General features: G+C 33.0%; 1 protein-coding gene across 2 annotated transcripts in view; it reads left to right on the plus strand.

Moving 5' to 3' along the window:
- Positions 1-14: 14 nt before the first annotated feature.
- Positions 15-13,796, plus strand: part of LOC125056885 (E3 ubiquitin-protein ligase MIB1) — a 121,496-nt gene continuing 107,714 nt past the window's right edge. Inside the window, exons 1-11 of one of the 2 annotated variants that reach the window (XM_047660213.1) lie at positions 15-131; positions 259-386; positions 463-658; positions 766-962; positions 1,422-1,589; positions 1,843-1,950; positions 3,150-3,335; positions 4,195-4,341; positions 5,043-5,187; positions 6,177-6,346; positions 7,527-7,796. In XM_047660213.1, coding sequence (XP_047516169.1) covers positions 276-386; positions 463-658; positions 766-962; positions 1,422-1,589; positions 1,843-1,950; positions 3,150-3,335; positions 4,195-4,341; positions 5,043-5,187; positions 6,177-6,346; positions 7,527-7,796 — 1,698 coding nt within the window. In that variant the 5' untranslated portion in view covers positions 15-131; positions 259-275. Of the gene's footprint in view, positions 387-462; positions 659-765; positions 963-1,421; positions 1,590-1,842; positions 1,951-3,149; positions 3,336-4,194; positions 4,342-5,042; positions 5,188-6,176; positions 6,347-7,526; positions 7,797-13,796 lie in introns of both variants that reach the window. The other variant, XM_047660211.1, reaches the window with a different exon arrangement.

The following is a 13,796-nucleotide window of genomic DNA, read 5'->3' on the forward strand; positions in this document are numbered from 1 at the left end:
TTTATGTAAATCGTCATCTTTATTTACTTTTTACAACAAATTACCAAAATAACATTCTTATTTCCCACTTCTACTGTGCCCTTCGATTCCAATAACTATTTTTTTTAATAATAGTAATATAAATATTTCTGGTAAAGAAATTGACTATATTAAACATCCACGATCACACGTTTTAGTAACTTATAAAAGTTTTAAATAAAACATCTACAAAAGCATAAGTAAATAAAAGTTAGTTTTAAGGAAGTATTTTTCTTTAAGGGAAAATATAATAACAAATGGAATCGAACGCTTCTGAGACTTCAACTTCTAATAGAGCGACAAGATTTATGATGGAAGCTGTAGGAACGCGTGTAATAAGAGGGCCTGATTGGAAATGGGGCAAGCAGGTATGAATCAGAACCACTGACCTTTTTTATTCACATACCTGTTCTATGTTTGAATTGACACGGTATCTAATTTTAGGATGGTGGAGAAGGCCACGTGGGTTCTGTACGTAATTTTGAGTCTCCAGAAGAAGTTGTTGTAGTGTGGGATAATGGAACTGTAGCTAATTATCGGTGCTCAGGTGCATATGACCTACGGATCCTTGATAGTGCTCCTACTGGTGTCAAACATGATGGTACTATGTGTGATACTTGCCGCCAACAACCAATCTTTGGTAAATAGTTTCTATTGTTAAAAATTGAGCTTTCTGCAGTTTTTACAGTTTCATAAACGAGCTACCTTAGGTTATGCCATTTTAGAAAATATAAATTATTATTAAAGGTATTCGCTGGAAGTGTGCTGAGTGTGTTAATTATGACTTATGTTCAATTTGTTATCATGGAGATAAACACAACCTCAGACATCGATTCTATCGGATAAGTGCACCAGGAGCAGAGAGATGTCTAGTTGAACCTAGAAGGAAGAGCAAAAAACAAGTAGTCCGTGGTATTGTCCCTGGAGCTAGGGTTGTGAGAGGGGTTTGTATTATATCAATTTAGGTATACATAATTTACACATTAGTCTATAGCTGAAAACTGAATATTTTGTTGCTATTATAATATTAAACTGAATTTTAGAATCTTTAAATTAGACAAAAATATTTGCTAATATTTGGCTAATTGGCCAAAATCACCCAGAAAATTTGGTATTTCATTGATAGCATCCATTTTTTCTCTTTTGTAGAAAATTTATAAAGTTTCTAAAATGGAACTTAATTTTTTTTTATAAAGTCAACTTTAGCTGAAACAAGTATAGAGATATTATTTATATATATAAATAAAATTAATAAAGTATATAGTACTCCCTTTAAATATTATGTTGTTCATTGAAGCTCTATTTGGAAAATTAGCAACTTAGTCAATAGTGCCTATTGAAATTCTAATTATTGTAGTAACCATTTGCTCTAGCTTCTTATTAAAACAAAAATATATTCATAGGTTGACTGGCAGTGGGAAGACCAAGATGGTGGCAATGGGAGAAGGGGTAAAGTCAATGAAATTCAGGATTGGTCTGCAGCCAGTCCCCGTTCAGCAGCTTATGTAGTTTGGGATAATGGAACTAAGAATCTTTATAGAGTTGGATTTCAGGGTGTGGCTGATTTGAAAGTGAGTGTGTGAATATATATATATATATGTGTATGTTATATTTTAGTAAAAAATAATTCATTTTGTGAGAGATATTTACTTATTTTATGGTTGAAATATTTACATGTGTAGAGAACATTTGCTGTCGTAAAATTTGCTTTTTTATCTAAGTATTATTATCATTAAATATATTTTTAATTGAAAATGTTATTTTAAGGAACTTGCTTACTGTTAGTCTATAAAATGTATTACAATAGATTTTGTTAAATTTCAGGTTGTGAATGATGCAAAAGGTCAACATGTGTATAAGGAGCATCTCCCACTATTGGGAGAGGTTAGACCTGGGACCACTGGTCCTCATGCACTTCAAATGGGTGATCAGGTATGATTTTTAATTGTAATTTTCTCTAAGGATATATTATTTAATAAAAAGCTTGTGAGTTTAGAGTTACTAGTGTGTTTACCTCCCAAGCACATTAAAGTATTTAATGTTAAAAAGTTATACTTCTTTAGGCGCGTTATGAAAAATTGATGAGAGTGAAATTTTACGATGCGCGCGCACCGTTACGCAAAATTAACAGAATGAAGTTGCCCTCGGAAGATGCTACGGCATTGGACATAATTTAAAAACAATATTCGAATAATAATAGAATTTATGTTACACTTTATGTAAGAGAATAATAATAAATATTTATTTATTTAATTTTTCAAATGTAAACTGAACTTTATTGACTCCTTTTCCAGTCTTTGATTATTTAATTGTAATTAATTATTTGCATGCAATCAAAAACTATTTTTAATAATGCTAAAGAAGTATAACTTCTTACGCGCGTACATAAGTACACGCACCCTTTTTTTATTAATTATAATAGCGTTTAAATGGGGCCAAGTCAGTATATAATGTTTGAATGTTTTATGTATGTGTTAAACAACACCACCCTAATTGTGTGATATAGGTTGAGAGAATTTAACATTATATTTTTAATAATCCGTATATGTGTATGAACTATTGACAGGAATGCGATAACACTTGAAATGTTTAATGTCTAAAGAACTTTAAACTAACACTCCTCACGGTGTTAAAGAATTGTATTTGATATTGACCAAAATCTGCCTAAAAGTGATTTTAGTCTGTAAAAATGTTTTATAAACCTTGTACATGCCCTAAATATATAAATATAGGAATAAACTAAAAATAAAATAGTGTTATGGAAAAAAATTAAAATAATCAATGTAAACTTGTTATACCAGACTATGCCATCAATGCCACATCTAGTAAAAACTCAAATTCGTACATCCGTGTTTTGCTTGGTTGAATGATCAAGTTTATTATGTCTACCCACATTTTTGGTGCTGTTCTGTTTTGTTATTTTATATATGTACCTACATCTGTGCGCTCTAATTTCTAATTTTTAATCTTAGTTTTAAATATGTGTTTCTCAGTAAGTGAATTTTGTATGCAATTCTTATGAGAAATAAAGTTATTCTTAAACATAAACATAACTGTACTAAAACCTGTACCTTATCTGTCTATCCTATCACCTATGTATAGTAAAATAATCTAAAAAAATATGTTTTAAGGTAACAATAAATTTGGATTTGGAGATTGTAAGATCCCTCCAAGTTGGTCATGGTGGCTGGATAGATGCCATGTTGGAGAGTCTTAATACTACAGGAACTGTTGTATGCATCGATGAAGACCGCGACATAGTTGTTGCTTACCCAAGTGGGAACCGATGGACATTCAATATTGCCGTCTTGACCAAGGTATGGTTGAAATCCAATAGATCTGTCATTTCCAAAAAATTACGTTGACAAAATTAGAAATTGAAAGGATCCTAAAAAATTAAGAAAATATTGTTATTAAATTAATAAAAAAAACATACAAGGTTAAAGACATGCAAGTGTTAAATGCACATACAGATAATAAAATATATTGGTGCAGAGATAGGGTTTGAACATACTTAAAGAAAAGTCCATAGCAACTTATCCAACACTGTCAATGGTCTAACTCTTACCTCTTAAGAAAGATTCAGATTCTGTAGACCCTTATTCTAAGTGTTTATTGAGTCTTTTAATTGCACCTTTTTTAAATAAAATGGTTACAGCTTTTTACAAGATGTGTAAATACATATAATATGGCTATTAAAAAGTGTAGCGGAGACTCCCCAGTTCTGGTACACACCTAATTTATATTAAACTAGCTGACCCGGCAAATATTGTTTTGCCATGTATATTATATCAAGGAAACATTTTTTTAGATCAATAATAATAACTATCTACTATAATAAAAAATAGGAGTTGAATGTAGAGGGGTGAAAATAAAGGGTTGTATGTATTTTTAATGGCACATTATAAAAAAAAATAAAAATAAAAATTTCGTCCAAAAAATAAAATGTTAGGGGTGGACAACCCTTATCACTTAGGGGTATGAAAAATAGATAGTAGCCGATTCTCAGACCTACTGAATATGCATATAAAATATGATAAAAATCGGTCAAGCCGTTTCGGAGGAATATGGTGACTAACATTGTGACACGAGAATTTTATATATAAGATTAAAAACAATTGAATAATTTTTTGACCTATGTTAGCTATATGAATAAATGATATTTTGTTTATGTAGGTGAGCAGTGCAAGTGGAAGTGGCACCGCAAGTCCCTCTAGTGGGAATACATTTGCGGTGGGTGATATTGTGCAAATATGCTCTGATAAGGAGAGAGTTAAGGCTTTGCAGCGAGGTCATGGCGAATGGGCTGAGACTATGGACTTTGTGAGTATCTCTTAGTAAGAAAAAAATTGATTAAAAACAATTAAATAATCTAGGAATAGAAATTATTTTTAGTAAAAGCTGTTCATTGTGACTTTGGGCTCATGGAAATAAATAGTTTTCTGTAAAAGTATTGATATGTTCTATCGAAATCGTATGTGAAATTTCATATATAAATATATAAAAAATCTTAATTAACTTTCATAATGTTAGGGAGCGTTCAAGTTTATTACGTAACGATTTTTTTTCCTTTTGTAAAACGTTACGATGCGGGCGGGGATTGAATTACGCGTTATTGTTTATATTATTTTCGACACCACATAATGGTAACTTTTAGGTATAAAGAGTCACGGGGTGGTCACGAAACGTTTTACTATACTTGGGTACAGAAAAACGTTACAGCGCGTTACATGGGAGGGGGGTCATTAATCTCCAATAATTTCGTGACGTAATACTTGAACGCTCCCTTAGACATAAAATATCTATAGACAAAAAAATATATGAATTCAAATAATTTTACTTAATTACCAGTAACGGTATACCATATTAAAAATATTATAGCTTTATTATTGCATAAAACATGTTTATGAATGGAAGAAGTACTTCATAATTTGCTTGGGTAGGTATTTATTACTTTAATGGGTAAAATTCTAGTTTTAATTTAATTTGTGATACTTTGCTTGACTTACATAATATATTTATAGACTCTGGGTAAAGTGGGACGGGTCCAGCAGATCTATCATGACAATGACCTGAAAGTGGAAGTGTGCAATATGACCTGGACATACAATCCCAGTGCTGTTACCAAAATTGCATCTGCAAATGGCGGTTTGTCTGACGTATCTCCTGGTAAGATATTTTTATAAGAATTATTGAATTATCGAGGCCACATATTATTATTTTTTTCTTAAGTGTGGCCTGCTTGGTGGATCTTTTACACACACACATATTTTATAAAAGAGAGTAGCAATCCTATGACGTAAGGTCTTTCAACAAGACTTAAGTGTTTTCCGTATTGTAGCGCTCGGAATATCGTCGTATCGTATTTTTTTTCTATAAGACTAAAATAAAAAGACTCCATCGATACATTGTAAGGCCCGTATTCGAATTCGTATATTAAATCACAATGTTGTACAGTGTACAGTATTTTTTTAAAATTCATATGACTATATTTTGACAGCTTTTGAAACTTCAGTAAATGAGAATTATTAACTATTGATAGCTATACTACTACGTAATAACATATTCAACTGCAGATCTTGGGTTCAGTTCCCCGGTAGGGCCGATCATTTCATTAATTTTTTTTTATTTTTTTATTTCTTGTCTTAGTTCAGTCAGGAAACCATTGAAATAGGGATATTTTTAATTTAAAATTATTATTACTCATTATAATGTGTTACTGTTTGAGTTGAGAGCGTCATACAATTTTTTTTTCAACAAGATATTTTTTTAAATTTTTATTTTTTTTACTATGTGGCATTAAAAATACATATAACCCTTAATTTTCACCTCTCTACGATCAACCCCTATTTTATTTGTTAATTAAATCTTATGACTTGAACTCCGAGGTTTATATAGAGAAAAATTCACAGAAAAACCTAAAAAGTTTTCATTCCGGAAAACTGAACAGTCTCTGGGGTAGAATAGCAAAATGTTACCCGTTGGTACGTACTAAAAAGGTAGGCTAAGTAAAATCACATTAAGGAGAAATGAAGTTCACGGGAGTAGCTAGTTAATATATAATATAACTAATAATGTAGTTTATCCCCTGTTTACAAGAAAGGTCTTAAAAACAAAAAATACTTATCTAAATTAACTAAACAAAATTTCCATTCCAGGTGTGCGTCTCTCGATGATGCTTAAACGTCTTTTTGAGTGTCATGGCAGTGCTAATGAAGAACTGGTTAAGGCTGCCGCAAATGGAGATGCTGCTCGGTGTGCTGATATTCTTGGTGGTTCTGATGATGCTGATGTTAATGGGGTTTCAGCGGGACATACTGCCTTGCAGGTATATTGTTTATATATATATTGTGATTTTCACCTATAGTTTTTACCATACTTAATACGATAGCCCTTTTTATTGTTAAATAATTGCAAAGTATTTAAATAATTTTGTATTATGTTTAAAAAGTTTTTTTTTATTCTTGCCAAGAATGTAGTAACTTTATTACATTACTTAATTTACTTATTTCGTAATCCTACAGCTAACATAAATAATTTATAACAAAAAAAATTATACTAATGATATAGTTGAAAATTGAATACATAATATTATATATACGTACAAAAAGATTCACATTTACGAAAGGATAAAATCAATAAACTGATTAAATACATTTAACTAACTAATACCTAATTCGGCTGTGTATTGTGGTGGTGTGAAAGTGAAGGTACAATCTACATGAGGGTGTCTATTTGGGGTGTGCTCATGATGCCGGCTATTTAGCGCTTTTGACATTCGTAATACTAACTACTACTTCTTAATATACTTCTTAAGCATGTTGTGGTCGTTGTATGTCTGGGATACAGACAAACTGAGTATTTTGCATAGTTGGTGTTGATGTGAGGAACGTAAAACAATTATACATAAACACTCCTGTGCAGCACGCTATACAATCTTATTCCGACTGCAAAGTATATATATATATATATATACTTCTCGAGGTTAGCCAAAGTAGGAAGAGCAAATAATTCTTCCTCCACACTCATCAAATAATTATTATGAAAAATAATAATGTAGACAAATACATGAAAATCGTAATAATATGTATTATACCTGTGCAGTGAAGTAATAGAACATTGAAATTATCACTGATTCGTTTTTTTAAGAATTTACACCCTTACAGAAAAATTTGCGGTCCTAGTAGTTGTACCTAGTAGCTTCAGCGTGCGTTTCTCATCCCTGAGGTCGTAGGTTCGACTACTGGCTGTGCACCAATGGACATTATGTCTATGTGCATGAAGAAGGAAAACATCGTCAGGAAACCGATATGCCTTGACCACTACTTGCCTGTTAGAAAAAACAAATAATCACGAAAAGATACATAAATCTGATAGATACGCCTTTTCCGGAGAAATATGTATCAAACTCCTCAAACAACTCAATCCTCTGTATAATATTAGTGTAGATAACACTCGCATATACCAAAGACAGCATTTTACTTAAATCCAAACCATTTTGTATGCAGGCAGCAGCTCAGAACGGTCACGTGGAAGTGATTAAAAAACTAATCGAAGCTGGAGCTGATGCGGATGCTGAAGATCGGGATGGCGATAGGGCAGCTCATCATGCCGCTTTTGGAGATGAACCCGGTGCCTTGCGAGCCTTAGCAGCTGCTGGGGCCGATCTCAACGCGCGGAACAGAAGTGGGCAGACCCCTTTACATATGGCAGTAAATAGGGGCCATCTTGGAGTGGTCAGGACTTTATTACAGCTAGGCGTACATCCCAGCTTGCAGGTATGTTTGTTTTCAGGCTATGAAGCTTTTTAATTTATTTGTTCTGTTTTAGCCTCTACATTATTTTATACTTCAAAAATATACACAGTATGAACCAGTCAATAAAAGTATATAAAAATATAGTTACTAACTCTACTATTTGTAAACCATTAAAATTAATACTCGTAAAAAAAAATGAATACTTATCTTATCGCAACAATATATATCCCTACCGATATAAATATTTAACTAGTTAATCAAACACCTGTCAAATGAATCTCACAATGTTTAAAGGTTTTACTGATAAAAACGTAAGTGAGCCTCCTAACTGACACAGCCTTTTCCAAATAGTTCTTTTACTTACTTATAATTCTCTCAGTCTATTTAAATAAATATATACAAATAATCAGAGTAATTTAACAAATAATGGAACACATCGGATCATAAACATCCGCCATCTTGTCTATCAGGTTTTTTAAATTTGGAATTTGTTTATCCCGTCTCAACGCTGTTCGGTTTATCGGCAAAAAATTAATTTAAATACTATTAAAACATTATAAGGATAAACGATATTTTTTGCTTCTCTAATAAAAGTCCATATAGGGCCAATGTAGGGCTCTGCCCGCGACTCTGCTCAGCGTAGAACATCAGCTTGATCGGTCTTGGTCTGCTCTTTTGGCTTCACTCCAGCTCATTCCAGCTTATTTCGCCTCTGGGATTCCAGTCCAGAGCTTGCTTGGCCATATGAGTTGGAACATGTGGCCCACCCACTTCTAGTTTTGGCTTACATATAAAAAAAAACTTAAATATCACTCACCGATAATTTTATAAATCCACGATCACTAGTTTCATTCATAGACTTCAAAGTATTTTTTTTTATAATTATAACACATTATATTTTATGTAAGGGCTTAGAAAAAAAATTGTGGTTAGGTACAGGTCACATCGACAAACAATCTATGGAAATAAAACTGCTGATCAATTTCGGCAATTTTTCCTTAATATTCTCATAAAATGCAACCCAAGTAGAACCCATGGTTCATTATCTTAAGAATCCGCTATTTGATGTTACAAGACTAAACTAAATAAATAGAAAATATGAATTGAAATTTAATTGTACAAATGATGTTTAAAAAAATGTGGCTTTATTGGTAGGAAAACTCTTGTGTTGAAGTTCCTTCCTAAAGACACATTGGACAAAACAGTTTATATATAAGTAATCGCGAAATAAATTCTATTATCGTTACTCGATTGTAACAATCTTGAATTATTTCTGTTGATTTTAAAACCGTTCCGACGTCTCGCGTGATATAAACGTGTCATTAAAGTGTAATAATAATAATAATCCAGTGCCGTTACAATACCATATGAGCATTGGCCTCAGATTGCATCCGATTCTTTGATCATTTTTAATCTTTAGACAAAGAGCCATCTGTGTCTGACACATGTCGTCACATGGGTTTGAGGCATGCCGTTTTCCTCGCCATGTTTATCTACACTGTAGGAGGAAGTTAATTAAGCAAATTGAAATAAAGTTCTACATCCGTGGTTGTAACGCATGGCCAGAGTCGCTCGCTAAATCCGACACTGCTCATTAAAAGATACTTTTCTTTAAATTTACGAAGAAGAATATATAAAGAATCCTTAGCTTAGTATTGAGTGCCTTAGAATAGTTTAGGATTCGTTTTTTACGTTAACATCCGACTACGCGAAAATATCATTATGGATTTATATTAATAATTCTCATATTATAAGTAGAAGGGTTTTTTGTCGAACACCTCGAACGATTTCAATTTTGCTTAATAAATTGATCGACTTTTTAGGAAAATATAATTAAACCATACCCGCCTTTATTATATATTTCAAAGAAAATATTCTTGGGACAGTGTTTTTAACGACTATTCAGAAATCGTAATCTTGGCGCGTACTATAAAAGCTTATCTTAAAAGAAATAATTTCTTCTTTCTGGGCTTATTATATTTGAAGAGTGACAATATTTAAGTCTATGGAATATATATTTTCTGTACACAAGTCAACCACTCGTTGGAATTACATCTAAAAGACACACCCATTGTGTAGTGGTGAGGCAAACTTACATCTAGAAAGTATAAATCTTATTTGCTTATTCTTATTTTATAATCTTATTTTATTGTAATCATTCACAAAAAAATTACTTATTTCATATTAAGTATTAAAAAATATTACTCTCGAACTAAGTGCAGCAACTTTATGTTTAAGTTGTTGTTATATAGTTTTGCACTTTTTGCGCTTAACCTTCATTTCATTTTATTTTTCCTTAAATGTTTGCCTGGAAGAGGTAGCATGCATCTGGCAATCAAAATAAATAAATAAGTAACAATATGATAATGCTCGAAATATCCAGTTTTTATAACGTTTAACAAATACATTTAAATAAAAAGAAATCAGTGGCGCTACAAGCTCTTTAGGTCTTGGCCTCAGATTTCAGAATCTGTTTATGATCAATTTTAAATCTAATAGGCAAGTAGGTGATCAGCCTCCAGTGCCTGACACACGCCGTCGACTTTTTGGCTCTAAGACATGTCGGTCTCCTCACGATGTTTTCCTTCACGGTTCGAGCAAATGTTAAATGCGCACATAGAAAAAATGTCCATTGGTGCACAGCCGGGGATCGAACCTACGACCTCAGGTATGAAAGTCGCACGCTGAAGCCACTAGGCCAACATTGCTCAAAAAAATACATTTAGTATACGATTTTTTATTTTTCCGAATACGTTGTTTTTGTTTCGCAAGCCAAGACACATTTTGGATCATAGAGTCAGCGGAGTAAGTGAGTGTTATTCCAAATATACCCACGAAGAACTGCTCAAAGTGGCTCAATCTTAGCTTTATTTCTCAAATCAGATAAATAACATCCTCCATATATTTCCTACATATATGTGTTGCTATCCATTAAACAATTTCGCATTACCCTAGTAACAAAGACCGTTCGTTAAAACCAACGATCATTTCAAGTGTTATTTATTAATTAAATCCGGTAGCAATGCGAGTACACTTACGCCAACGGCTTAAGATAATACAGGGAGACTGGATGTAGTCACATGACACAGCAATTTATCACGACAAACTTTGAAAGCGCTAGAAGCAACCCACTTCGAGTAATAAACTTACGATGCAGCCATTTCAAAGCAAGCCACCGTCATATCTGCTGTGTGTGTAGTTTTCAATTGCTAGCAATCACATTTGGGTAATAGGAAAACTTAAAAGATATTTCTATATCCGAGAACAACTTTGTATAACTCGTATTTATGTTGTGCCGATTCAATGAGCACCTTTCGTACACAAAGTTGCTTAAGTGCTGAGTTTGCGTTTTATATTATTGTTTTCTGTTTAAGATTTTAATATACTTTGTTGTCATGTATATTTTACATATGAAATTAACTAACGCTCTTATTAATTATTAAATGATAAAATTATAATGGTTATAAGATGCAATAGCTATTTGGATATTATAATGACTACAACGACAATACAGTTTATTTTAATAGAGTTTACGATTATCATTTATACATAACTAGCTGACCCGGCAAACGTCGTTTTGCCACGTAAATTATTTCTAGGAAACATTTTTTTAGTTCAATAAAAATAGAGGTTGATCGAGGAGGGGTGAAAATTTAGGGTTGTATGTATTTTATAATGCCACATTATAAAAAAATTAAAATTTCGTCAAAAAAATAAACATAAAATGTTAGGGGTGGACAACCCTTATCACTTAGGGGTATGAAAAATAGATAGTAGCCGATTCTCAGAGCTACTGAACATGGATATAAAATTTAATAAAAATCGGTCAAGCCGTTTCGGAGGAGTATGGTAACTAACATTGTGACACGAGAATTTTATATATAAGATATCCTCATTTAACATACTTGTTAACATTTTGTATTGTTCTATAAATTTATTTTAATTTTTCACTCCTATTAAGCTTGCTATAAACAATTTTTTTATTAATATCTAATTTATTAAGTAAATGAGCTCATAACGTCTATATGAATAGTATGGTTATATAAGAATATACGTTAGTAATAAATGTAGAGCTCTCAGACATGCGGTCGCCGTAATTGCCAAACTTTGCGTTGTCCCTGGCCTCTCAAAGTTCCTGACTTGTCACATAGCATTATCATTTACATGGTGATGTTACTTATAGCTACTTAAGGCAAAATAAATAATAGAAATACTTGCTTCATAATAATAATTAGCGCAAAACATTCCGCTAAATGAAAGTCCCTGACAAAGTCCTATTAAATGGAATACCTCAGCCGTGCGCAGAAATTATCTCCCAAATCTTTGTTTAATGAAATAACTATCAGAGCTAGCGCCATATTGAAGAGCAATTGGGCGTAAAGCTATTTAAATCTGAATAGGGTATTGTGGAGGCGCGTCACCTTGATTCAGCGACGGCGTCTCGGCCTTAATAAAGTTAGAGAGCCGGGAGTCTTTGGACTATTAGCTCGGCTAATAGGGCCTCAGGCTCACTGGTTAGTAAATAATTTGCACCAAACAAAGGATTATTATTTGCAAAGAAAAGCGTAAAAGCGTTGACAGTTAATACATTGAGTTAGAACGAAACACACTGTCAGCAGTGAAAGACGTTTGTTACGTTAATATCGACTGGGTGTGTTGTGAATTGAACAGAATACCCGATGAGGGGAGGGCGTATGTCCCATTTATGATGCATAAATTGGCGAATTTGGTTTGAGTAGCTAGCTACATTTGTTACAAGTATAATCATATTCTCATAGTTTAAATCCTATATAATAAGAATAATAGCTTCGCTTCTTCGCCTTGAAAGAATAGGTGTTCCGCAATTCAATCAGTTTTCGTCTTTAGCAATAAAGTAACGTACGCAGGTCCACCACAAAAAGTATATTCGCTTCCATGGCTGGTTATGTGGCGATTTATATTCTACGCCCACTCGCCGCCTGAGAAATCTCATGTTGGAGGTGCTCTTTCAATTTGAATCGGAACACTCGGATCGGGGAATAATGTATTTCGGTATCGACCCCTCCGTTAGGCAGGAATCCTGTTTATCGCCGTTCTCATATATTCGGGCGTCGTCGCGCCTTTATTTTTTTCATTACGAACTGTGTCACAATGTTTATCCGCCGCCTGCTATTAGCAGGATTTTGCTTGATCGTTGGATGGTTTGTTTAAATAACAGTGGAAAATCTTTAGTATTTTTTTATCACCCTTAGATTTGTTAGTTTAATAATAACAAACTTATCTGGTATACATTAATGAGATGGTTGGATATTTTTTAATACATGACGAAAGCCGTAGCCCGGACTGACTAGTGACTACGCCGCGTCTACGAAATTACGTAGAAAATTTTGAATACTACAGTTCTGAACAACATTTATTATTATTAAAGAAGATGAAAACTTAAATAGTTTAAAATCATAACATAATATTCGGAATACAAATGCCTTCATATTTGGTTTGCGGTACTTACGATAAGTATGATCGGTGACATCTATCCGTAACAGCTATTTGTTTATATTGTTAGCTTTAATAGTTTCATAACACAACCTAAGACATATCATCTAGTATTCAAGACGCGATTCGGCCATCCTCCGAGCCCTTAACCCGTTTCTCCTACTTGAGGGCTGTTTACGTCGTTTTGTTTGATAATCTGCTATTGTTTCGTTGGGCTGCGTAGCGTCCTCGCACGAATTATACGAGTTATCTTTTGAGAACGTGCGCCGCGTACGGGTATGTAATGAATAAATAATTCAAGTCTCGCTTGCATGAACATGATAGACTTATCGCGATGCTTTATAAGGAATATCGAGAAACAATTTCATTGTCAGCGAAAATTGATTTCTGGTGAATTATACGCCGTCGATAAATTATTGCTTTGTGAGTCGTTCATACGATTCATGAAGCCATTTCATTTGCGTTTATATGCCTATTTTTATTCTCCTTGTGGCTAGAGAAATCTCTATACGATATATTCAATTTGAATCGTAACGACCGAATTGGGGA

This window comes from Pieris napi, chromosome 15 (assembly GCF_905475465.1).
Source record: "Pieris napi chromosome 15, ilPieNapi1.2, whole genome shotgun sequence".
Classification (NCBI taxonomy): domain Eukaryota; kingdom Metazoa; phylum Arthropoda; class Insecta; order Lepidoptera; family Pieridae; genus Pieris; species Pieris napi.